The following is a 27,709-nucleotide window of genomic DNA, read 5'->3' as shown; positions in this document are numbered from 1 at the left end:
CCTATGGGAGAGATAAGTACTCTTCACTGCCATCTCTAAAGCAACAAATAAGGGAATATCTTTGGGAAGAATAGTGTTAATTCAGCCAGTAAAGTTCAAACCACTTGAATAATCTATGCAAAGGAGTGTTGAAGCTGTTCTAGCAGCTAGTGGTGGTTCAACAGTCTTTGTCACTTTATTGCATTCTTTACTTAGAAAGAGCAGCCAAGCTAGCAGCTCTGTGAGGCTGCACTTGAGTGAAATGTCAACGTCAGCGTGCCAACATGCTCGTAATCACAATTCAACATGCTAATTATACCAGGTATGTTTATTATGTTGACTATCTGAGTTTAGCATGTCAGCATGCTGACATTTGCTAATTTGCACAAAACATTTAGTACAACTGAGTGGAACATGAATGTACTTACTTTCACTCAAAACAACAAATTTCTACCTCATGGTGGCACTAGAGGAAAAGTCAGAGCATTACTGAAGTCAGTAGGCTTCAGTCCGAGTGTTGTTGAGATATTTATGTCTGGATCAAAGTGATGGACCGAACGACTGACCGACCGGCCGGAAAAATTCAGAAGAATTGACAAAAAACATAAAAAATACTGTTGAATTTTTTATTGTAGTCCAAAAAACAAACAGCAATGATAAAAAACGACAAGATGGTAACCATAATAATAATAATATTCAATAATGTAAAACAACATAACAATAGACTGTAAGAAATTAAATTAACTTAAGATTGCCATCGTTCTCAAAACCATCCCATGTACCTAAACACTGTGGAGCTATAGCATGTCTGTATTTCGGGCAAAGACAGGAGGGTTTCCAGGGAGCACCTGGTGTCTGTGGTGCAGTTAGGAATGTCAAGGTGCTGGTTGGGGTGTGAGCACAGAGAGCAATTCCTGGATCAGGTCACCTGACGAGAGATGGAGGTTTGTGATGGAGGGAAAGGACGCGGGAGGTAACAGATCTGACTGATAGAAAAATGACAGTGACTCGAGTAAAAGTCTCTCAGAGTCGGGGGCATTCTGCAGTTGAGATGCACATTAGTTTGCCCTATTTTATACACACACACACACACACACACACACACACACACACACACACGCACACACACACACACACACACAGGACATTAGAGTTGAATGACTTTTAAAAAAAGCTGAAACGTTGAAAATGAGCACAATAAAATCCCTCGAATTCTTTAATAATCCAAAAAATTACTACAAAGCACCAGTAAACTCCAAACATGCTGCCTTTTATCCTGTCTAACTTTTTCCACTTCATTTTACACATAATTACATACACACGTTTGACCCTGCTGTGAAGACAGAACAGGACAGGTCAGTGGAGCTTCCCAGCAGTTAAACAGTGCTCAGGTTACAGGAGTTAAATCTGGATCCCAGTGGAGGAGAAAGACATTATTCTAGTCTGCCACAGAAGGAAGTGATTCTTCCATTCACTCCCATCCTACATCTACAGTTCCAGTCTTTTCAAATCAAAGTCCAGCAGCACAGCTGATGCTCTTCTGAGTCCGGAGATGGGTTGTGGGTGCAGAACAAGGACTAACCTGACTGTGCTGTACATGGCGGTTGAGGGGGAGGACGTCTGCTACATGGCGGTGAGGTGAGGGCGACTGGCCTCAGTCAGTGAAAGTGACATGTGCGAGGTGACTGGTCAGCGCGGCACCTGCATCTGCTGTGAAGTCTGTGATTGGCTCTGAGCGGTGACCTCGGGGCCCCGGCTGGCCAATCGGCTGAGGATGTTCCTCTCGGACATTTGCAGGCGCACGGCAACAGGGGGTATCCTGGCGATGGTTGCCGGGAGGCGAGTAACATCAGCCTTCATGTCGCTCAGCAGTTCCTCGAGCTGTTTGAGAACTGGAAATACAACATGTAAATGAGCTATGAGCACAACCATGATCATCTAAATGAAGGTCAGTTTTAGTCAGTTTTGAGTCTTGGATTAAAAATGACCACATTTTACAGTTAAGCTGCAGTGAGACCAGATTCCACCTGGCAAAATGTATTCACATGATGTGGCAAAAAGCAAGAGGGGACATGAAGGGGTAGGGTTGTAAAGATGAATAGCAGGAGCTAGCGTGGAAAGTGCCAGTCCACAAAGTTGTTAATTATACAGCGGCTACTAACAACAAGCACTTTATTACTACACTCAGCCACTACAGCCAAGCAGCAACCCCCCTTCTCTACTGCTTTTATTACTTTGCCGAGTATTTAATAATCAACAACAATGTTGACAAACATTCGTTTAAGTCACTTTTCAAGCAAAAATGCCAAACATTTGATGTTTCCAGCAGCTCAGGTGTGATGACTTATCTGTATTATATCAGTGTAAACTGATCAGAATCAAAAATACTTTATTGATCCCCAAAGGGAAATTCTGTAATCATCTTTGATCATCTTTGTGTTTTGGTTGGACAAAACTAAACATTTGAAGATGTCACCTTAGACTCTGGAATAATATGAATGTCATTCTTTTTTTTTTTTACCATTTTCTGATATAAAACGATTAATCAATTAATTAAGAAAATAATGACAATTGACTTGGCCCTGCGATGGACTGGCGACCTGTCCAGGGTGTACCCTGCCTTTCGCCCGATGTCAGCTGGGATTGGCACCAGCCCCCTCACCACCCTGTACGCAGGATAAGCGGTTGACGATGGATGGATGGATGGATGGATGACAATTGACTTTAGTTGCAGTCGGGAATCTAACCCTAGTATTGTGCCAGCTGTCATCTCTACAACCTCAAAGGTCAACTACTGAGTGGTTCTACTGTTCATTTCCTGAAGAGGTAATGAAAAGCTGTACTTGTTCAAACCTGGAAGCTGCTCCATTTTTAACTGCAATGTTGCACCTAATGTTTATTGCTGATTATGTCTGCAGCTATAATAAGCCAAAAAATCTAAATACTTGTGTTTATATAACAGTCCCCTTTACCCCATTTCCTGATACCATCACAATAATGGCCAACATGTTCTCTCTCCCACACAGAGAGAGAACGTGGGAAACTGTTGCCTTAGACACTATAGACTGTTCTTAATTCAAGCTAAATGAGAGGACAGTACAGCATTAAAACAGTTCTCCTGCCAAGGTCTTAACACAGGATGATCACTTTCCAGTCACCTCACTCACTGCATTACCACAGCAGTCACGACTGGCTTTATGACTAATAGGGCCAGTGCATCAGTTAACCGGTCTATTTCTGTAGTAAAAACAATGATAGATACTATCCTGTCGTTAACAAAATTCATTTTTGTATACTCTCATGCAGGTGAAGATGTTGTTTTTTCACAGCAATGACCTCGCTAATGATGTACAGCTCTCCTCCTTATAGACACTGTGCAGCCTGCTAAATGTGACATTGTGAATTTGTGAGTTGGTTGGTTAGTTGTAAGGCTGTTACTTCTCATTAAAAAGTAAAGAGGATTATGAGTGTCAGTCGATTCCTCTCAAGGAAGCTGAAATAATTAGCTACATGTAATGTCATTAGATGGACAGCAACTGACTAAGCAGTTGCCAAACGAGAGCAAAAGCCTGTGCAGTACACTTGTCCCCATATTGTCCCTTTCATTTAGTTATGAGACAATCTAGTCTACAAGTCAAGTCTACAGATCCTGATATTTTCACGGGAAATTATTTTCAAACAAATTTAAGGCCTTGTTAAATTTTGCTCAAATCCACAATCTTTTCATACCTTTATGCAGAACTGCATTGGCAGGCTTGTTTCCAGACATGGACTCCTTGCTGAGGTGCTGGTGGGACTCAGCGAGACACTCCACCTCACTGAAGCGAGTGTTGAGGGCCATGGAGGGGTGAGCCGGATCCTCTGTCATGTTTAGGTAAGCTGCCCTGCGCAACTGCTCCTCGATCACCAACGCCTGCTCCAATAACTATACAGGAAACAAACAAAGTGCCGAGTGAGATATAACAGAAACACACACACACACACACACACACACACACACACACACACACACAGAGCGCACTCAGTTCACCTTGAACCTGCGGGCCAGAAACTTGTTCTTGATCTCCAGGAAGTTTCCTCTGCTCATCTCCCCTTTGAAGGGCTCGTTTAGGATAGCAAACCTCACATCGTTCTGCACATCCTGCCAGCGGGCGTAGCCGTGTCTGAGAGACACTGAGGTCAAGACTAACAACATTATTGTCTTGTGAGGGTTATAATATCATATGCAAATTTTTTGTCAGGCTAGTTTTAATGACAATAAATGCTGGTTAGCATGCATGGACAACTTTATACAAGCTGTGCACTACAAATACTACTAACTGTAAGACTTCAGGTCAACTTTCTTCTCTTCTTTTGCGAAGGTCCCTCACTTCATTACCTGTCTTAACTACTTCGTCTGACTCCTAACACCTCTCTCCCGTTACAGAAAACCATAAAACAGGAAACTAAGGGCTGTGAATGCAGCTTGGTATGATTCACTGTGGCAGCTTCTAGTTTCTATCATCTAGAATGTAGCAATATGATATGACGCGGCTGCTAACGATATTTTCTCAAATAACAGATTCATTGTTTAGTCGATTAGAAAATAGTGAAAAAGAGAAAATCACAACTTCCCAAAACCCAAGCTGACCACTTCAAAATTCAGACAATAAAAAAAGAAAGATATTCAACTTTCTATTATAGTGGACTAAGAAACCCAGCAAATGTTCATATTCAAGATGTCAAAACTAGATTTTTCTGACAAGCGACCAATCAATTAGTCATTTAATCATTTCATTTCTAATGAGGTGGAAAGATGGCAACCACACATGAGAATTGAACAAGGACAGGATACTGTATGATTCCAGCCAGCAGCCAGTAGTCGTGGCGGCGGTGCCAAATCTCAAAGGTCTTCTTGGTGACGGTGGCTGCCCTCTCTTCATTCTGCCACAGAGAGTGAAGCTCTGGAAAGGAGGGAAGAAAGGTTAAAAGACCGAAACTAAAGAGAAAAAGAAGTAGAGAAAAAAGTGTATGTGTGTTCACCTGTGAATCCTCCATCAGCAATGTTGAACATGAACCTCTGCTTGGTAGCTTTTTTCTTCTCTTCACTGACGTTAACCACCGGCGCAGCTGTTCCTCCTTCTTTGGTGTTCTCTCCGTTCTGCAGTTTGCCAGACTCGTCTGTTTTCACAGCATCCTTGTCTTCTTTTTGCTCTGTGAGAAACAGAAGCGTGTGAGCAACAAAAATGAAGACACCCTCTCATTATGGAAATTGAACGTTGATACCGATGGCATTGTTGACATTGTGTTGAGTATATTTACATTTAGACATTTAACTTTACCATTTACACTCACTGGCCACTTTATGAGGTCTACCTTGGTAGTACCAGGTTGGACCCCCTTTGCCTTCAAAACTGCTGGCATACTTTCAACTAGGGCTGCATAATTATGGCCAAAATGATAATCACGATTATTTATCACGATTATTCAATGATTTTAGGGACAACATATTTTTGTTGCACTTTGAAATTTAAATAAAACAGGCAACTGCTTTCACATCCATGTTGTGTTGCATTTCTGCTAATGTACAAATCTTTGTATCAAAATAAGACCGGTCCTTAAAATACATCATCTCCTAGAAGCAAAATATAAGCAACATTTTGTTGATTTGGTAATCAGTGCCTGCTTTTTGTGCTTCTTATAGGATTAAATAGGCTACGAAGATAAAGGTCATTTTTGTCTGTTTTAACCATGTTTTTTATTGATTTTATGATCAGGAGTATGCATGGGGTGTTTAATTTTGAAAATTAACCCGGTTCTCTATGCCGTTCTGTGTCTCACTTCCTGCCCAGTTCGGTCTGCTCTGTGCAGCTGGATGCGCCTTCCGTCAAAAATAAGACTTGTGTGTTTTTCGCGGAGCGGAGCCGTGAGCTGCATCTGGCACATGCTGCGTGTGATGGACTCCTAGCCATTGACTAGAAGGGCCGCAACCAGCTCCGGCAACTGCAGTGCAAGAGTGCAGGAGAGTGCGCGCGCAGCCAAATCGCTCCCTTGGCTGTAAGTTTAGGAAGCGCTTGATTTGAGATGCAGCATAGTTTTCCATGAGCGGAGCACGCATTATTGCAACGGCAATATCGCAGTCGATCATGTTCAGTTAATTGTGGGAAGCTAAAATCGTAATCGCAGTCACTATTCTATCAATCGTGCAGCCCTACTTTCAATAAGGTGTTGGAAACGTTACTCAGAGACTTTGGCCAATATTGACATGATAGCATCACGCAGTTGCTGCAGATTTGTCAGCTGCACATCCATGACGCAAATCTCCCGTTCCCCTCTGGCACCAATAACCATGCCGTGTTCAAAGTCACTTAAACTCCCTTTCTTCCCCATTCTGATGCTCGGTTTGACTTTCAGCAAGTTGTCTTGACCATGTCTACATGCCTAAATGCATTGGGTTGCTGCCATGTAATTGGCTGATTAGCTATTTTTGTAAACAAGCAATTTAACTGCTGTACCTTTTAAAGTGGCTGGTGAGTGTAAATATATTTAGGACGTCTCCATCTGACTTTTTATAAACATTTTACAACATGTACCTTCTTTGCAAAGTGTGTGTATGTTTGTGTGTGTGTGTGTGTGTGTGTGTGCACCTCTCTTTTCCTCTGTTTGTGAACTGGTGTCCATCTTCTCATCTTTTCCCTCCTCAGCTGAAACAAGAGAAGCACTGTTAGAATGACAGAAAAAGAAAATAAGGAAACGAGAGAGAGTGTAAAACAGTTTAAACACCTGCCTCACCTTTACACTTGTCCTCCTCTGAATCTGTCTTGGCCTCCGAACCTTCACCCTTGACCTCAGCAGGAGTGTCCTTGTCCATCTCTGAAGCCCTGTCCTTCTCTTCTTTCTCCTTGTTTCTGTCTTCAGCATCCTTGCCTTCATCTCCATTTCCTGCTTCCTTGTCCTCCTTCCCTACAGCGGTTTCTACCTCTCCTTCTTTCTTTTCAAGGATGGGGGATTTTTCAGACTCATCTGGAATTTCAATAATCTAGGGGGAGGACAGTTTCAAATGAGAAAAATCAGCAAATTCAAGTATAATGTTGCTGCTCCAGACTGAAAAAACAAATGGGTGATATGGATGTAAAAGCAGAATTTACTTCTGGATCATCTGCCTTCTTGGTTCCTTTGACATCCTCACCCTCCTTCTTCATTTCTTCCTTGTCGTCAGATTTAGACATATCTTCTGACAAAACAGGATGCACATATCAATGATAGGTATGCAGGTATCATGTGTCTGTTATAGCTGTCATTGAGCCAGAAAATTGTGACTCGTGGACAGCTGTTACATGACATTTTTCCTGTTTCTCTGGACAGTGAATAAGCTGATAGTCAGGAGATACTTGATACGAAAGTAAGAGTACATATTAAGCTTCGGTTAGGGTAAAAGTTGAGGTAAAGCATGTTGTGCTGAGGTTAGGGCGGAAAAGGAAATACATGTCATTTGTGAATTGATCCCAATAAAGACAGTGTTACAACATACATTTATGTGTCTCTCTTTATGAGTTTAATTACAGTGTGTGCGTCCGTGCATGCATGTGTGTATGTGTGCATACCTGTGACAGGAGTGTTGGGCTGTGTATCTGCAGGAGTCCCAGTAGAAGGAGTCTTTGGGTCTTCACCTGCAGCCAATGCTGCAGCCCTTTTGTTCTCCTCCAGCTCCGCCATCCAAGGCATTGACCACTGACCATTCACATGCTCAAACTCCTGCACCTGTTGATCAGCAGGCTAATCAGTCAGCTCATCACTCAACCAGTAATTAGAAACTTCAATTAAGTAAACATGTTTTGTACCATTTCTTTTCTAACTGGAAAACCCTACCTTTTTCCTTATCAAGGACATTACACCAATACGAGTAAGCACGTGCTGCCGTGACAGACCCTCACGTGGGACACCATCAGCAAAGGTCTCAGCTCCATCAGCCCCCGGTTCACAGAGGTGACGCATGAACAGAGACACATAAGCCCTGTGAATATGTGTGAAAAAAGAAAGTGGGGGATGCCACTGTAAATTTGTTTGGAAAATGTCAAAATCCCTGTGAGCCTGGCGTACACTCATATACCAGATTCATGACTACTATAAAGGGTCAAGAGGCATCCAGAGCAAACTAACCAGTTAACTTAGCTGTAACACCTCTTAAGGCTGGGTATTGTTTTAAATGTTTCAAACATAAGAAGCCATACAACTTTTTTTATTTAAATCAGGAACTCTCTGATCAACGATAAAGTAAAAAAGATTAGGAATCTGAATGCTCTCCGTGTTACTTTTCATACTGTTTGCTAAAGATGTTTAGTATAATAATACTATCAGTAAGAACAGTATTGAGGTTTGAAATCCAGCATTACCTTTATTGTAACAAAAAGATAAATGTCTCATTGAGACTTGAACTCACTTGAATTCTTTCTCAGACTTCCCTCGGAGGTCCCTGACCAGCCACTGGTTGGTAAAAGCATCCTGGGGTGGCATCCCATAACGCATCACTGCATTCAGGAAAGCCTTCCTCTGTCGCGCATTGAAGCCCAAAACCTGACAGGAAATAAAGTGGTCAAGATCTCTGCAAAGGAAATGCTTAACAGAAGGGTAACATGACAAAAAAGGAAATTTGTTAGGAAGTCTCTTTCAAGGCATTTATCAAATTGGTTTCTCTTTTTCTGCTAACTAACTAGGAACTCACCTCGATGTTCCCGCCCACTCTGGCCAACAGCGGAGGCAGAGGTTTGTCCCGATCGTTCCTCAGCCCTTTCCGGTTTGGTCTGCGGGCATTTGCTAAAGCGAAATGAACATAGTTACTCTATCTGAAATGCAGTGCAGATTCTAGACTTGAAGCCATGAAAATTTAAATTTAAAAATCAAACTGAATTTTAATGTACGATTGTGTGTCCTAAAGCTGCTCTGTGAACATGTTCAACTTACGACTCATGGCGGCACACTGATCCTGCTGAAGCTGCACCTCCTCACAATCTTACAGCACTTTTACATTAAATTGTTCTTCTTGAAGTGTAAAGCTTTCAAAACTTTTACAACTGAAAGCAGTGTTGGGGTAAACGTCATTTAATTAAAGTGAAGTAACAGATCCATAATTGAATGAAACAATCAATAAAAAACAAGGACATCGTTTTGCACTTCGTAAGAGCACTGCCAAATAAATAACATTTATATCAACTTATAGAAACTGTCTATATATGAGGGAACAATTTGTTTTGAAACAGTAGTGAAAAGTGCTTGTTTGCATTTCAAAACAACTTCATTAACAATTAATATGAACACAAACAATCTCTTTGGAGAGCAAGTAGACAGTTCAGCTGGCCGAGAAACCATTGATTTGAATTTTCTTTCCCTGTGTCTTTGCTTTTTTCTGTCTCTTTTCTTCCTTTTTCTTTTTGTCTTTTCTTGCCTCTCTATGCTCAATGCAGAAGATGCAGCGACAAGGTCTGTTTGGTGGGTTGTTGTAGAGGTTGTCAATGAGGATATCATAGCTGTCGTCTGAATCTGAATAAACATCTGTAGAGGTGGTTTGAAGGATGTTAGTGGATGAAAGAACTGGGGCTCAAACAGTAGAGATTAACAGGAAGGTCCAAGTCCACGTCTCAAGCATTGCTGGGACCAAATCTTCAACTTGACAATGACTAGGGCTGAACGATTAATTGTATTTGTGATATTATCATGATATGATAAAACAAGATTTTCTAATCGCAAAGGCTGCGATTACGCTCTGGTCACATGACATGCGAGAGTAAACCAGTCTGCAGAGGAAGCATCAACTTCGCACATTACACTGTACCTTGACTTGTTGTTGTACAATGGCCTTAAGCTTGACAGAAGCTGTCACTACAGAAACTTTAGTGTCACACAGGGAATGAAAGTAGCACCCGCGGGTAACTTGGTGGTGGTGGTGGGTGAAATCACTGGGCCATCCGCGATGGTGATGATGAGAGATTGAACTTTGTTTTTCTTATCTGTAGGTAGGCCTACCTGATGATGTTCTACCATATTATTTAATGACATGACTCTCAAATTATCTCTTTCTCATATTATTAAAATTTAATACTTCTTCTCCACCATTGCTCATAATAATAATTCATGCAATTCATGCATCACCTAATTTCATCATAACACAGGCCTGGCCTACAAGAAAGAACGGTGTACGTTTAATCTATCTAATATTGTGTTGGTCATACCATACACTTGATTTATTTCTTGTCCGTTTTGAATAATACAGGTATGTAGGTAAAGAGCTTAAAAATTAATTGCATATTAAATCGCAATCGCAATATTGGTTGAAAAAAAATCGCAATTAGATTATTTTCCAAAATCGTTCAGCCCTTTTAATGACTAAGTATGGCTTCACATAAATCGTTCAGAGTGGTGGCACTCACAGTCCACCTTACCACCAATGCACCCGCACACACATACCTCTTCCCTTGTGTGAGAGGTCAAAACAGTGAGTCTTACCTTCACTCCGTTCATCAAAGTCCTCATCGCCCTCTTCCGAGGCCACTGAGTAATCAGACTGGTTATCGGACTGATCCTCCTGCCAGTCTAAAAAGAGCATAGCCAAAGAAATGTTGATGAGGGATAATATAAAAAAAGACAAAACTCTTCACTGCCTGGAAATCTATCTTACCGATAGACAAGATAAAGTACATTCAAACTCCTCGTGAAGCTGCAGTCCCATTGAATTACTGTTACCTGGGCTTTTAACCAGAAGGGGGAGCTACTGCATCAGGTCAGATTGACACTGACTATACAACAAAATATATAGAAAGGCCGAACTAATTCTCAACTTGTATGAGTACAAACTGTTGTTTGTCTCCTTTGGTTTGAACCACAGTGATTTTTTGACTTGTTTAGGTTCCATGTAAGATTACAAATAAACCAGAGTGTTAAAACAAATTCAACATTCAACATGATGTAACATTTTTTAGTACTTTTCTATAGTCATTGATTTAATCGTTTTAACTTTTAAATAAGGACCTGTTTTTTTTTTGGTAATTTTGCAATATCTTTTGGTTTGGTTTTGGTGTATTTAGTAGCTCACAAAAGCACTCACGAGACTGCTTTGCTCAAGTCTGGGGAGGAGGAGAGTAGAGAATGTTTAATATTGTTTTCAGTAACATTTAACATGTTTTGGCTTATTTTGTTGCTAGACTTTTGGTGCAAATATTAACATTGCAACAGTACTGCCCCTTTTGTGCAATATAATTGAATCTTTACAAATTTAACATTAATGGAGTTTTATTCTCCTTAAAAGATTTAATGAGACTTGTTAAAAGCCCAAAGGCTGCATTCATTACAAATGCAATAGCTGGTTGTTTTAGGCAAAGGACACTTACAGTCTCCTTAACATGCATTTAAGCTAAATACTTGCAAGTGAATCAGCAAGACTCTGTACCATTTTAGTGGTGTGATGCTGTCTTCTACATGCTGCCCAATCCATCTCATAAAGCAGGAAGTTAGCTGGATAACAGCACTGAGGAGAATAGATCTTTATGCATCACTAAATGTTCCTGATATGAGGGGATTCTGGGTTTTCTTCAGTAACTAACATGTTTCTATGCCCAATCTAAAGTCACAAAATAAAAATAAAACTTCATGCCATGCACTCATTGGATCTCCTACCTAGTTACGTCAACACCATACACAAACACAAGTTCACCAAACAGCACTGCACAACGCACACACACACACACACACAAAAAGAGGTTGCATTATATGTTGTTCTGTACCCTGTCTAATACCTCGGTCCTCCTGGGAGCCGTCATTATAGTTAACTGGCTTTCGAGTTCTTTTTCCTTTGCCCAGATTTCGGGCGAGGTCCTCCTGCTGCTGCTCATAGTGGTGACGAAGCAGCTTCTCCCAGTAGTCAGGGTCAACACTTTCCTCCTGCTTGATCACCTCCCTTTCCACCTCCTCCTCCTCAAACAAAGAGAAAAGGAATTTAATATGATATATAGTATTTAATATGATATATAGTAAGAATTCACACAATGCCTGTTGTTCCAGCTTTTTGAAAATGTAAAACCTTTTATGCCATTAAAGCTACATATTCATACACACACATTTTATAAGCAAACTCATACCTCATCATCTTCATCTTTGACGACATACTGGGCCACTTTAAAGGAGCTGAGGTATTCGTTCATGCTCTGGAGCTCAGTGTCGTCTGTGGCATCCTGGTTCCTGTCTAGCAAGCGGTCTATTGCGTGGTCATCGTAGTGGATCACACTGCTGTCATCCTCCTTGTTGTCCCCTGAAAGGAGTATGAGTCAAATAGCAGAAACTACATTTACTCCCTGTAACATCTGTCAGATCAGGCATCCCAGTGCTGCTTTTCTACCAAACACAAGCATAACAACGTGCAGTGCAGTTGAAAGTTAGTAAAACCTATCCTTGCCACCTATTGACAAAACAGTGTGCATTACAGCACATTAATGATCTAGTTACCATTTCAATGCTTGAGAAATATGACATACTGGATCTTAAAAATAGATGCATCTGGATTGATTTAAAGTCGACTCACCCTCTCCGACTTCATCCTTGAACAACTCTTCAGTTCCAAACTTGAGGATGTCATCGAGCTCCTGCTTGGACATGGAACCTGTCTTGGAGCCAAGACCGGGTCGCACCACCAGATGGGTGAGCATCATCTTCTTCTTTGCCACCTGGTGGGAAGTAGGTAAAAGACAAACAAGCGGTGAGCAGGTTATCCTGACAGTTCATATAATTTTAAGAGGTAATTTCTTGTGTAGTTCACAGACCTGGGTGATCCTCTCCTCCACAGAGGCTTTGGTAACGAAGCGATAAATCATCACTTTCCTGTTCTGGCCTATACGATGAGCTCTGCTGAACGCCTACGAAGAGCACACGTGAAACAAACATAATCACCTATCATCCAAATAAACAAACATACTGACATGAATGTGAGGCTGAGCCCGGGAGTTTGTATACCTGGATGTCATTGTGGGGGTTCCAGTCCGAGTCGTAGATGATGACTGTGTCAGCGGAGGCGAGATTAATGCCCAAACCACCAGCTCTGGTAGAGAGGAGGAAAGCAAACTGGGGAGCACCGGGAGCTGTTGGGATGAACAACACGAAAAAAACAGCATGGAGAAAGAAAATTACAACATAGTAGATGTTGTAAGTAGATGATAGATAGTAGGGCTGGGCAATAAAACAATATATGATAATTATCGCAATATAATTTTCCTCAATAACAATATAATTAATGTTCAATATATTGTCAATTTATATTTGGTTTAATTCATTTGAATCACTTACAAATTAGCACTTAATTTTTCTATTAAAATATTTATTTTGTTGAGGAAAAGGGACTGAAAAAAGATTTACTAATCAAATTTGTTGAAAAAGATTGTAGCATAATAGTTAGATAGTCTAATAGTCAGATTTGTTATGTAATCCACTGTTTGGCATCAAGTGTGTGTCACATTCTGACCAAAAAGAAAAGTTTAACTACATAATTAACCATCTGGTTTCTTCAAAAATCAGCCTTTAAACTTGAAAGAAATAATGATTTGACATATATTGTGATAATTATCGATAGAGTGATATGAAATGTTTTTATCATGATAACATTTTTGGCCATATCGCCCAGCCCTAACTGATAGCCTACCATGGCAGCTGTTTTAAAGTCATACAAACAGTGTATGTATATGGCTCACCATTAAAGCGGTCAATGGCCTCCTGTCTCAAGTTGCCAGTGACCCCTCCATCAATTCTCTCATATTTGTATCCCTCGTTCTCCAGGAAGTCCTCCAGCAGGTCCAGCATTTTGGTCATCTGGGAGAAGACCAGAACCCTGTGGCCTCCCTCCTTCAGCTTTCTCATCATCTTCTGGAGCAGCGTCAGTTTTCCTGAAGACTTGGTCAGAGCATTGCCCTCATACATGCCATTTGGAAGTTTTGGTGCCTCCTACAATAAGAGAATAAATTAACTGACAGCACCCCCAGAAGACAGCGTTTGCTCCTAGATATTTGCGTAAAAAGATTTGGGTCGTACTGTGGCGGCTGCAGGAAAAAGGTAGGGGTGATTGCAGCACTTTTTCAGGTCCATCACCACGTTGAGCAGAGACACTTGGTTTCCTCCTCCACGAGTGTTCAGGGCCTCAAAGTTACGTGTTAGGATGAACTTATAGTATTTCCTGGGATACAACAAAGAAACGTTGTTGAAAAAATAATAAGAAAAGAGACTACAGAGATCAGACAAATGAAATATACTACACTCGTGTTCAGCATTCAGATCTTACAACCTTCACTTTCCGCCCCTAGTCCTCAATATGTAGACTGGTTTTAATTTCATGGATGTGTACTTTAAATATACTGTTACACATCTTATCTTAACTTACTTCTGCATGGGGCTCAGCTCTACTCTGACAATGAGCTCAGTCTTTGAAGGCATGTGTTTGAAAACATCAGCCTTCAGCCTCCTGAGCATGTGTGGTCCCAGCATGTCATGGAGCTTCTTGATCTGGTCCTCTTTGGCGATGTCTGCAAACTCCTCCAGAAACCCTTCCAGGTTGCTGCAGAGAAAAAAAGAGAAACAGAAATATAAGATTTGTGTGGGTGTCCTTATTGTATCTGAAATAAAGCCACATATGCTGTGTCCACATATGAGAATACTGACTTGAATCTCTCTGGGGTCAGGAAGTTCAGCAAGTGGAAGAGCTCCTCTAGGTTGTTCTGAAGAGGCGTGCCAGTTAGCAGCAGCTTGTGTTGCAGCGGATAGTTGTTCAACACTCGGAAGAACTAACAAAAAAAGAGAAAAACAACATTATTTTTGGGGGCATTGGACTTTGGCAAACAACAACGTAGGATAGTTAGCCTTATTATGTGAAACACAGCAGTGATGCAGGTAGTGTTCATGCACAAACTTATTTTCAGTGAACAGATTTAAATTTCAAACACAGGATACAAACACATATACTAAGGTCCTATGTTATTACCTTAGACTGATTGTTTTTGAGTCTGTGAGCCTCGTCCACAACCAGACAGGCCCATTCAATTGAGCCCAGCACAGCCTGGTCAATAGTGATCAACTCATAGGATGTCAGCAAGACATGGAACTTGACTGTTGAGTCTTTCTGTATAGCACACAGAGAGAGAGGGACATAAGTTAAGCTGCCAAATAGGCAAAGTAGTAGATTGCTTCCACAAGTTTTATAGTGTCACAAACTAAAACTAGTGTTTGATCCTTTATATAAATTGCCAACCAGTGTTATCAGGGCTTTCCCTGGCTCAGAGTGGGCCTTTGGCGGGTGACTTTGCGTGACAGTAAGCATGGCCGGTACACGTACAGTAAAGGCAATGAGTTACCTTAGGAACGAAATATATGCATTTTCTTGTAATTTCTGACCATTTGATAAACAAAATATATCCACAATCTGGAGGAGGAAAGGTGTACGTAAGGTATAATAACACATTTACAGGTTACACTGGATTTGGATAATTTACATTTATTCATTTAGCTAACGCTTTTATCCAAAGCAACTTACAATTGCTATACATGTCAGAGGTCGCATGCCTTTGGAGCAACTAGGGGTTAAGTGTCTTGCTCAGGGACACAACGGTGGATGTCTCACAGTGGGAATCGAACCCAGGTCTTCCACACCAGAGGCAAGCATCTTATCTATGCACCATCACGACCCTCATAATACAATTTGCTTACATAATTTGCTTACAGATAGTTTATTAGTTGAGATTCAGCTGTTTCACAAATAAAACCATTTTCTGATATTAGCCTACATCACTGTGGTTAAGGTTTGTTAGTGTATTCATTATAATTTCAGATCATAGTAGGCTCTAGTCTACTATAGCTTACCATTAGTAGCCTAATATTAGTTCCAGTTAGACAAAACAGCAGTTTCATTTTTGTGGGTGTTTTTCAGTCATTCAATTATTGTGCAAGACTGTGCTGTACTTGGTGGTTAGTCTCTCATTTGTTTATGCAAAGTAGCCTTCTAACTCGTCAATAATAATAACCGTGCATACAGAACAACGAGTTCAGCATTTCTAAAGTTTGCTGTAGTGCCTCAACCTTTTTTGTTTAATGTCTCGCCTACTCCTGGCTATGATTGGTTGGTCGCGAAAAGTGACTTTGACGAGCTTGATGCACATGGTTGCATGAAAGGCTCCGGATCTCCCTCCGGAGACCAGCAGGCAGGCAAGAACGGGAACAGGTAAGCGTCACGTAGTGCCCAGAAAACCTGATTTGGAGAGGTCAGAGAAGAGTACCGGTGCGCCAAAGAGTGAAATGTAAAAGTGGCAATAACGGTGAATACCAGCACACTTCAAGCACAAACGGATTTTATATTGTGAGAAATAACAACAACAACAATAATAATAATAATAATAAGTCATCTCTCCCAGTAGCACATGCTCAGCTTCCTATGAGGAGCATTCAGGCGCAGTCAAACCAATGCAGCAGCTGATTTATTTATCCAGGGCCAGCTGCATGTGTAAAAAAATAAAAAAATTAAAATTAAAAAAACAGCGCTGTGGATGAGAGGAGAGGTGACTGCTGGAAGTCAAGAAGTCATATTTGAGTTTATGTTCTGCTTGCTCAACAGTTGTTTGATAAATGTCTATTATAACACATTAGGAGAATATTTGAAATGCTTTTTTTTCCAATTCTGATCATTTTGGCGCTGGTGATTTTCCTTTGGTGCTCGATAAAACCTCTTTGGGGGGCGCCAAAAATTTCTCTATGCAGGAAAAACCCTGGTTACTAATACTATATATACTATATACTACAGGATCTTTAATACTCTCCTTTAGTATCCTCGCTCTCGTCTACTTTTTCCTTACCTTCATCTTGGATGCTTTTTTCCCGCCTCGGATGGCATTTCCCTCAAAGGAGAACTCGTTCTCTCTGATGACAGCCCTGCTGTCTTTGTCCCCTACGTAGGTGACCACGTACATGTCAGGGGCCCACATCTCAAACTCTCGCTCCCAGTTAATGATGGTGGACAAGGGAGCGCTAACCAGGAAGGGACCTTTGGAGTGACCCTGTAATAGTGGTGTGATGATGTCAGAGATTTACTATTAAATAGCTATATTTATTTAGTGTTTTTATCCAAAGCAATTCATAATCTGCCTCTCAGTCACACACAGATGGCAGCGAGCTACCATGCAAGGTGCTGGTGTGACCATCGGGAGCAATTTGGGATTCAGTGTCCTGCCTAAAGACACTTCAACATGTGGACAGGAGAAGCGCCAACCCTATGATCAGCGGCTGATCTGCTCTACTTCCTGAGCCCAAGTCAAGAAAATTACGTATATCATATAGACTACAAGATATGTAAACTAATTTATTTGTCTTGCCCTGCCTTTAGGATAGAGTTCCTTACTTAGAACTCATCCCCTTTAATGGGCAGAGTTACTGTGTGTCACATGTCTGAAACCCCACCCACTAACAGTGATTGACAGGGGAGGGCAGACTGGACAAAGGAACTTGCAGATTTTAATCTAATTTTATATTTAACAATATTTCAGCATAAGTAGGTCTTATTTTAGATTTAAGAAATGAGGCTTTAACTTTATAAATTACACAAAAATACCACTGCCACAATAACATAACAAAAAAGTCATATACACTGTTCTCACCTCCTTGTATAATGAGTAGAGGAAGACAGCAGTCTGCACAGTCTTGCCTAAACCCATCTCATCAGCAAGGATTGTGTCTGTGGCCTGAGCCCAAGAAAACCTCAGCCAGTTCAACCCCTCCAGCTGGTAGGGATGCAGTGTGCCCCCTGTGCTGTCCAGGTAGTCAGGCTGCCGATCAAACTTGATGGTGGGCTAGAGGGAAGAAACCAAGAAGAATATCAATAAAACATCTGTCCTGATTCACGCTTTTATTTTGCCATGATAGTATGCTTCACAGCAACACTTCATGTTATCATTAATAATCCAGTGGTCCATTGCAAAAACTATATATTGCAGATCTGTTTCACAATAACCAAGGCTGTGTTTGGACTTTCAAAAATACTTACATCTACAACTGGATTAGCGGGTGGTCGCTCTGCCTTCCTGACTTTAACTGTCTTCTTCAGCTTTTTACCAGGTCTGCCCTCCTCACCCACCATCAACTCTCTTAAAGAAAATTAGATAAAACATACTTTTAACTGCATTTACGTACACCACGAGAGAAGAATTATCTGATATTCTGAAAATCTCTGCATACCTGTGATTCCAGTATGTCTGTTTGTAGGTGTCAAACTCTGGGATGTCCATCTCTTCGCTCTCCCAGGTTGACTGATCATAGGCCAGATCTCTCCATTTGATCAAGTAATGTACATTGTTCTTTTTATCAACACTGACACAAAGAAAAAAATGTCGACTGTGTGTGAAAACATCTGTGTACTACAGATAATAGTAAAATATTTCAGCATCATACATTTAATTGTCTTTCTCACTACGATATCCTTTCTAATCTTTCTTTTGGAGTTAAATTATATTGCAATCCTATGCTTTTTGTAGAATCACTCTTTTAAACTATTTTAGTTTCTCGTCTTTATGAGTTATTAGGAATAAGATATACAATCTTCAAGCTAGTAACTACAGCAATGTGCACTACATAGAATAATCATTCATTAAAACACCAATTTCAAGACTAAAATACTATTTCAGCCTGATGGTTCCACGACTTTAAAGCAAATTAAATGCATGGGTTTCATTTTAAAGGTGAACTACATATTTCATATGAGATTATGTATGTCCTACCTGTGGTTGAGGATGCGGTGGATCATCAGCCACTCCATCTTGACTCCAAAACGGCAAAACTCCTCCTCCATGCGGACAAATAGAGGATCCTTGTTCTTCCTCTTGGTACTTTTGTCGTCATCGCCCTCACCTCCAAAATCCACAGGTGGCGGTTCGTCCATGTCAGTCTTCCTCTGGTAGTTACGGAACATCACCTGGCAGTTCAGCTCCAACTGAGCGACAGGGAGGTAGAAAAACAGTGGCCTGAATATGCGGGACCATTGGGTTCGTGTGTGTGTGTGTGTGTGTTGTGACTACAAGTGGATACAGTTTCAGAGTGTGTGTGGTACCTGTAGCTCCAGCACCCAGGAGCAGTGCCAGTAGGACATATTGCACCATTTGACAAAGAACTCCCTCTCCCTGCGGCCCACCAGTGGTTCGGGGATCAGGAGCATCAGCAGTAAGGTCAGCAGGCCGAGGGACAGGCGTGGGCACTGGCGGATCCCCCCATCGCCATGTTAAAACCTTCTGTACTTTGCCCTTCATTGCCGGACACTGTTATGAAGGAGAAGAAATGATTTAGGATAGGATGTTCGTCAATAAACAGAAGCAATTTACCACTGATAAGAAATTCTGTTTTTTAAAATTATATAAATGGAAAATTTTTAGGACATGAGAAATCAGCAAAATAAAAACGTGGTTTATCTGTAGCTGTGCACAAGATGGAATCTGCATCCGCATGCACACCCACGTGAGCACATGCACGCGCAGACTCATGTGCACAGCGCTCACCTTGCAGCGGGGGCAGATCCATTCTCCATTGGGGATTTCAGGGAGAGGAGGGTTGAGGCAGTGGATGTGGTAGGAGGAGGGGCAGGTGTCACAGCAAAGCAGCTCCCCTCCATCCTTGCACACCCGGCAGAACTCAATGTGGTGGTCATCTTCTTCCTCCACCCCTTCATCCCTCCTGTCTTCCTCATCCTCCCCTTCGGCCTCAGATAGATCATCCCTGGCCTCCCACTGGATCCCCTCCTTCTCCTGGTGGCAGAATTACAGACAGAGGGAGGTGGTGTTTTTGTGTGCGTGTGCATGTGCGTGTGTGTGCAGACAGGCGGGGAAGGTATGCGGAACAGAATGAAAGGAAAAAAGGGAGGGGTATGGGGTGATTTTCAAGAGAGTCGGGGGTGGGGTGTGTGTGTGCGTGTTGCATGCGTGTGCATGTGTGCATGTGTAGTCATTGGAGAGAGGGAGCAGGAGGGGAGGGACAAGCAGAGGAAATGGGGGATGGGGGGATAGGAGAGCATATACAGGAACATGACCGAAAGGGTTGTGGGTGGTGGCGGGGGGGGGGTCAAAGACAACACAAAAAATAATTTAAATCCCCATTGACAAAGTCTATTTCCCAACAATCAGCCCTCCTGTCAGTGAAACTTTCCAGTAATATGCTTATTTAACAGACATGTACAATTTTTGCCTTGCCATACTCCAGAAAACACGCCCAATCTTCTCTAACCTCGGCTAGGACCTAATGGTCTTCCTATGCACAGCACTGAGAAGTGAGCTTACAATACTCACACAATGTGGGCAGCTCCACTTGCCCTCAGGTGCCTTTTCCATGTCAGGGTCCAGACAGACCATGTGATAAGCTCTGGGACAGGTGTCACACAAAATGATCTCTCCCCCCTGCTGGCACACCTCACAGTAGTCCTGGTGGTCTGTCTCATAGCCATCGCCGTCCTCCGTCTCTACTGAGAGGACATGACCGCAGACAATTTGAGAAAATTAGACACAAGGCCGGGGAAACATAAGCAAAAGACGGCCTTCATTTTGGCCTGGACTGAAAAAGCAAAACATCCTGCATTAAGCCGCCGTCTGTTCCTAATTTTTTGTCCAGCGTTGCTGCACAGATGACAGAACAGAAATGTTATTTAACTAATGTTTCAATGCCAACCTTTCTTCTTTTTTTTCGCACTTTTGGGTTTCTTCTTAGGGCGGCTGCTGCGGTTGGAGCCATCTGACACAGAGAAACCCCCTTCGTCAAAGTCACTGTCAATATCGGGTTCGTCTTCATCACTCTGACAGAGACACAGTTCGTGGGAGGACATTGAGAAAGAGAGCAATGTCTGGTTACATTATAGAACATTAACAATATTCTGATTTTTTAGTTCTCAAATGTGAAGAGAAGCCAAAAACTTGAAAAAAGAAAAATAAGATTGCACAAAAATTATCTTACAGAGGAGCGCTTCCTCTTGCTGTTGAGGCCCCCTAGTTTGATCTTGAGCGGAGCCACCTTCTTAGGTTTGGGCTTCGGCAGAGGCTTAGGCGTGGGCTTCGACTTCTTGCGAGCGTTGGGACCTGAGTAGCAGATTTTAATTTAATCAACACAATAAGAAAACTATTTTGTTAAAGAGTGATGACAAACCACCTTTATCTTCATGCACTATCATCATGTTAAACTTAAAAATCATGTTCATACTTTATCCTATTTTACCTTTGCCCTCTTTGGTCTTGGCCTTGCGGAGTGGAGGTGCCGGGGCTGCCGGGGGTGCAGCAGGTGTCGGAGCAGTGGCAGGAGCAGGAGGAGGTATGGGTGAAGCGGCAGCAGCAGTCTCTGCCCCTCCGTCTGTCCCTGCCACCACCATGTTTTCCACAACCGCAGCCACATTGGCAGCTGCCAGGGCTGCGTTGGCAGTGGCGCAACCCTACAGGGAGACACAGCACACAGTGATAAACTCTGCTCTCTACTGTCAAATACACAAGAGGACGGCAATATATGAATGACAAGTCTCATTCATTACAAGTCAGACTTTCAACCATGTCCACAATTGCAATACCTTCAGAGGGTTGTTGGTGCTGAATTCTCGCCACTTAGCCATCATTAAAGTCATCATCTTGGACACAGCGATTTTGGGGTTCTTTGCAGCAATTAAAGGCCTAAGGACATAAGAATATGCAGTGATTATTTATATTTTCATACATGCGTACCTCTTCATAGGGGGTAGAGGAAAACATTAATATCTACTGTAAAAGGGGTTTCCTCACCTGACAAACTGGCTGAAGGCCTTGTAGTTGGTGAGAGAGCTGTAGTCTTCCTGAGTAAAGACGTGGTCAATGTCCTTCATGCCCCAGGCCTCCAGCAGCTGGGTAGAGCTTTTAGGCTGAGGCAGAAGTAGAGGGGTTGAAAAAAAACCAACCAGGTGGAGGGTTAGTTTGTCATGATGGCCCTGAATTAATTAACTATCCACTCAGCATTCTGTGTCTGAATGAATCTTTACCTGGCAATCATCATCATCATCCTCATCATCTTCAGGTTCTGGATCTTTGCGTTTACTCTTCAAGCTGGATGAGCCACCTTTCTCTGCAGCCACGCCTCCTTTCTTCTTCTCTTTGGCAGAGCTGGAGCGTTTCTTCTTTTTCTTCCCAGGGGCATAATCACTTCCTTCACTCTCTGACCGCACACCTGCTTCGTCCGCATCTCTCTCTGCTGCTTCTACTCCAATCAGGTGCTCTGGGGAGCTGACTGGCAACTCCTGCAAGACAAAGAGCCATTTTGCAAATTACACAAAGACACTGGTGCTTATATACTTTGTATACATCATATAAATTGTGTACATCAAATAAATCAATTAAAGTTTCATATTTTTTTATTTTATTTCTAGCAATAAGTATGTCACTCTATTGGGATGGGGAAGTCTGCACTGAAAGTCAAACAGCTCTGCTCATCCATGGAGCTACATTGGTCAGTGCGTCGTTCAACCCTAATTTCAGGTAGAATTGAAATCATCAGACTGTTAGACAATGTTAATAATCAATTAATCTTTTTAATCATTGCTTAAGAAAACAGTTTACTGTGATCTAAGGGTTTTGGACAGATGGAGTGTCAGATCAGATATTTTATAATATAATCAATAACGAAAGAAATTGTTAGGTGCTGCCATAAATTCAGGAAATGTGCTTATCTCTCTTATTTTAATACTAACCCTACATATTAATTACACTGTATATCCAAATAAATTATGATTCATGCATCTTTTCCACAGCTGTTTTTCTTCACTGTCCTGCTGTGAATAAATCTCAGAAGCACAGAGCAATACTACTTATAATACTACTTAGCTCACTGCAAAACATCCATCACTTTGGGATGTTCTAAGCATGTCCAGTAGATCTGTGGGTCCTAAAGTGGAGCCCAAAGGACTCACAAGGGTCTCTTGTGATTGTGTTGGTGTGCAATATTAGACAGGCAATAAATCCAAATATGCAACATGTCACTCCCTAACATGTGACCCCACGTGGTGAGTTGATTGTTGCAGAATTGCTTACCAAGTCAAATTCACCGAGTTCCCTGAGTCACAACCATGGCGGTTTTTATTTTACCACCTTAATATGAAAAGTTTGGCGAAAGACAACAACAAAACAGCAAACCAACCTCTCTAATGGGTCTCTGCCTCTTGCTGCTCCTGCTCTCTCGGCTGCTTTTCTTGGCTTTCTTCTTCTTTTTCGACTTGGGTACCTCGTCTACGTCAGACACAGCATCCTCCGGCTCGTCCTCACCTGCGGGCGACACGCGTTAATTAATTATTAGGATAAGACAGTGCGCACACGGACAGAAGCACAGTGCTGCAGACCAGAGGGAGGACAGAGCAGAACGCGCACTGGCACGACTTGGCATGTTCGTGCACGCACGCACACACACACACACACACACACACACACACACACAGTACAGGTTGAAACTTGCCTGTTCTCCGTCTTTGAAACTTTGACAGTTCATACCCGCGCTCAAGAACACACGCGTGAGGTTTAAGGAATACAAATAAAACTACAAACACTTGCTTGACAACTTAGCTAACTAATCTATTATGGCGAGTGACGGAACCGACTACTCCTGGCTAGCTTATGCTAACGTTAGCTTCGGCGAGCTCAAGTGACAGAGAGATGGACCTTCTTCAAAAGGCGAGCTTACCGTGAAGAAGTGAGTGCTCGTCCGCGGCTCTAAAGTCTTCCCTCTCCTCCTCGCTGCCCGACATTTTCCCGGCGTTTTAATTTTATTCCTTGCTGGTCGAATTAATCCCTCCTAAAACCTTGCTCCTCGGTCGGCGAGGGAGGAGGGAAAATGACGTGGGACTGTTGGAGAATGGACCGGGGGTGTCCAGGAAGGGAGGGGGCAGAGGGTGCTGAAAAATAAAAAATATAAATGGCATGGCTTGGTAGCTATAATCCTTACTCATTTGGTTTTATTTGCATTGCATCTAATTGACCACCTGCGTACTTAATAAACAAGTTGGATAACTAGATTATCTATGCTTTGACATTATCTGTTGTTGATCTGCAGGTATATTTTTTTCAACACAGGAGTGGATTAAGTTAAATGTGACATCCATGCATTATTATTATTAAGTATGAGCGCACTGTCGAGTTATAACAATACATCAAAGAAAAGTTTAAGCATTGAAACCCTACCTTCACACATTTGAAACTTACTGTAGTGTGCGTGTGTAGTCCCGGGTCGAGGTGTGCTCTCTCTCTCTCTCTCTCGCGGTGCAGGAAATAATACAAGTCAGGCTGTTTGTGCGGCAGTTGTTGTCATTTAGTGCCCATTCATTAAACCCGGCTGAACCACTGATCAGCGAAATAAAAAAAAATGAGCCGTCAATGACCCAAAACACGTTGCTCCGTCCCCCTCTTCTCTCTCCCCCAGTCGTACAGGCAGAGCTTAGCTAACATCCTCACAAACACACAAAGGGGGCAGACATCCCATAATAATCCCCCCCCCCCTCCCACACTCGCACAGGACTCTGCATAGTTACCTCGCAACGGACAGACCATAATATTCAGCCTTCCCCCACCCCCCTCCTCCTCCACCACGCGCGCGCACGCACGTACACTACCACCACTAGACATGCATGCACCAGCCTCATTACATGCACACTCCTCCTTCCCCTTTCCACTAGTAGTCCCAGCCCCCTTAGCAACCCCGTTGTCATGGTGACACCCCCTCCTCCGACAGACCATAATACTCAAGCAGTAGCAGCATACATCCCATAATATACAACTCCTGAAAATACAAGAAAGAAAAAAAAATAGCAGTCACATGGTCTCCAAGGCAGCCCAAGTCCACTGGTGACAGACCATAATACTCACCAAGCATCCACCTGGGTGTGAGCATGACTACACCAAGAAGTCAAAGAGCCATCACTTATGTTCATACAATCCACACACAGGTAGACGACATGCCAGCGTGCTGTGTGCAGGCCTACGGAGCTTGGAGGTGTAACAGAACTGGATGTGTGTCAAATACTTTGATGATGCCTACAGCATTGCTCAGCATCCCCCCCATTGTTATCACAGCAAGACTGCACCACATCGATCTCGTTGATCAAGAAGATTATGATCCAGTTGTATGGTCAAGTCCTTCAAGTGCAACAAAGGCCAACAGGTGTTCAAGTCCACGAGAGTCCTGGCAGGTGTAGAGGTTTACCAGTGTATTTGTCTGATGTTGTGGAAAGCAGGTCAAAGTTGAGTAAACTGATTCATAAAAATACAGAAAAGGTTGCCTTCAAGTTTAGTTTGTAATACAAGACTGATCAAAACAGCAAACATGAATGAAAGTTAGGTTTTTCAGTGGTACTAGAATTGCAAGATGTGACATTCAGGCACCTGAGCACATATGACACATCAACATGTACAATTACAGCTATTACACTGTATAAAGTGTAAAATAAATGAACTACAACATCCATTACAGGCCTGCTCCAGCTGCGCATTTCTCCGCTTAGCCCTGGTGCTGCAGCACATTGTAACTTTATGCTGCTTATATTCCTAAAATCTTTTTTAAAATAAATAAATAGTGGCCACTAAATAGTCATTTTGGCTCAGAAGGGTCTTTTTTGTTTGCAACACCATTTCAAAGTAACTACACTTGAAAGTGGAACAAGTTGAAACAAGAGGTCTGTGAAGATTCTCAGTCATCCAGGTCAAAGAAGGTTAAAGTTGAAACAAGAGCTTAGGGGGAGCACTTAAAGGCTACTTGTAAGTCCAGTCATTCTGAATACAGACTTATTGATACACAGTCAGAGAGGCACATTCATTTCCCTCTCTCTTACTTGCACTTCTTTAACACACTGAATCAGATTTGGATATGTACAACAATGGCACTTACAACCCAGCTCAGCATCCCTGAAGTAGACTGAGGCCTCCTGTCACATCATTGTTTTATCACAGCTGGACTGCACTATGTCTTTCTCACATCTGTGATCTGATCATGCATGGGGATTCAAGTGCAACACAGGCCAGCATGTGCACAAGAGTGACGGCAGTGTCTTGGCCTGATGTTGTGTGGATGCAGGTCGAAAGTGAGAACATTTCTCTAAAACTTATTCCTATGGCAACAACCCCAATACATTTAATGTGGTAGCCTTATGGATGAGGTACAATATATGTGTATTCATGATTTTAGTATAGGGGCAGGATACAATTTAGATATTTATTTATTCATGAGTTTCGCATGTTGGGGAAGGCAATCTATGTATTTATTTATTCATGAATTGAATTTCCTTAACCAAGGATGCTGGCATGGCTGATGTTGTTGTTATAGCTGTTGTTAGCGTTTGTGACGACATACCTGTACTTTGTACTTTGTGCCGTGACACAAACTGCCTACTGCATACGGCGTTTATTGGAACTTAGTTCTTGTGGTGTAGCGTACTACTTGATTTCTAAAACCTTTTTAAAAACACTAGCTAGAAATACACTAGAAAAAGCTTAAAATGGCAGCCTTCCAATATTTTAAAGTGAAAGTTGAATGTTCGACAAGTTGTATTTTAAATGTTTGAACTGAAATAAGAGCTGAGAAGGAGCACTTGAAGGCCACACGTGAGTCTGGTCCTGCTGCATACAGACTTACTGATGTACTGTGGGAGGCATTCAGTCATCTATTACTCTTTGGTTTGCACTTCTTAATCACACTGAATCTGATTCGGGCATGTACAATATGTGACTGTACGAGCACCACATTTCTTTTTCACACCCACAAAAAAATTTGTTTCATCACTAATTCCCCTTGAGTCGCTTTTTAGGTAGTTGTCTCATCCCACACTGTCTGTATTTTACATATCATCTTGTTCCAGCTCTTTATTGAAGCTTTATGTTTACAATGCGTGAAAAATTGAAACCCTAGACTCCCTGTGTTTCATGATAGCACCGGGGTTTTTTTCGTTGGATGTCTTGTGCATCATTTTATAAACATTTACCCAAAATTTTGCGTGACATATTTGTTGTGCTAAAAAATGTGGAAATCTCTACTACTAATTTGAAATATAGTTGAATATGAACAATGGTTGGCTGCACATCAACAGTTTTGTAATGAGTTACTGACCCACTGGCAGGCCGCTGCTTGTTAAAGTGTAAGTAAGCCAAGCTACCATAGAGCCTGACAACCACGTATTACTATACTGTCAATACACACTGAATTTGAATTAGGTTTCGTACATTTTAAATGGGTATCTTAGTTTTTAACATTGCATATGTGCTTTCATTTTAGATGATAAAATAGTTTAAAGTTGCAACAATATTTATTTCTTCACTGTTAAACAGAGAGGTGATCAGTAATTTATGACTTCCAGATTATGCTTTGCTCCCTGAAGACCAAAAAGGCATTTATGTACCGTGAAAACTAAAAAACATTTCCCACATAAGCTGCATTAATTTTGTTCTTTTCCATTGTATTTCATTGTAAAAAGGATTTCTGTTGTACCAGAGATGGTATTGTCTACACAATATATATATATATATTTTTTTTTTCTACTTACTATGTTATGCACCAATATACCAAAGCAAATTCCTTATATGTGAAAACCTACTGTCTGCACGTTGGGTTCAGTGGATATTGTAAGAGGGCAGGAACAGTCAAAATGTGAGCCCAGAGGCCTTCCACTGCTTCCTCTACTACTGTGGCACTTCTGCAATATTCCCCACTGTACAGTACATGCAGA

At 41.9% G+C, this 27,709-nt stretch overlaps 1 protein-coding gene across 1 annotated transcript; it reads right to left on the bottom strand.

Moving 5' to 3' along the window:
- Nucleotides 1-591: 591 nt before the first annotated feature.
- On the bottom strand, nucleotides 592-24,457 carry chd4b (chromodomain helicase DNA binding protein 4b). Its single transcript, XM_038711119.1, is given in 41 exon segments — nucleotides 592-1,871; nucleotides 3,709-3,904; nucleotides 4,010-4,142; nucleotides 4,814-4,922; nucleotides 5,002-5,172; nucleotides 6,606-6,662; nucleotides 6,751-6,997; nucleotides 7,107-7,192; nucleotides 7,563-7,719; nucleotides 7,828-7,972; nucleotides 8,399-8,532; nucleotides 8,681-8,772; nucleotides 10,459-10,545; nucleotides 11,745-11,922; nucleotides 12,087-12,256; nucleotides 12,527-12,668; nucleotides 12,765-12,857; nucleotides 12,955-13,079; nucleotides 13,686-13,935; nucleotides 14,023-14,164; nucleotides 14,369-14,542; nucleotides 14,647-14,768; nucleotides 14,966-15,103; nucleotides 16,827-17,027; nucleotides 17,625-17,816; nucleotides 18,011-18,110; nucleotides 18,202-18,333; nucleotides 18,741-18,952; nucleotides 19,070-19,156; nucleotides 19,158-19,274; nucleotides 19,512-19,757; nucleotides 20,295-20,467; nucleotides 20,671-20,794; nucleotides 20,953-21,074; nucleotides 21,211-21,421; nucleotides 21,554-21,653; nucleotides 21,762-21,877; nucleotides 21,995-22,249; nucleotides 23,146-23,270; nucleotides 23,683-23,893; nucleotides 24,201-24,457. Coding segments are annotated over 40 exon segments (5,928 nt in total). The 5' UTR covers nucleotides 23,747-23,893; nucleotides 24,201-24,457; the 3' UTR covers nucleotides 592-1,668.
- Between the last annotated feature and the right edge of the window lie 3,252 nt (nucleotides 24,458-27,709).

This window comes from Micropterus salmoides, unplaced genomic scaffold, assembly GCF_014851395.1.
Source record: "Micropterus salmoides isolate LMB-PRFRI ecotype aquatic unplaced genomic scaffold, ASM1485139v1 Ms_hic_scaffold_11, whole genome shotgun sequence".
Lineage (NCBI taxonomy): Eukaryota > Metazoa > Chordata > Actinopteri > Centrarchiformes > Centrarchidae > Micropterus > Micropterus salmoides.
This window is presented reverse-complemented; position numbering and strand designations above follow the sequence as displayed.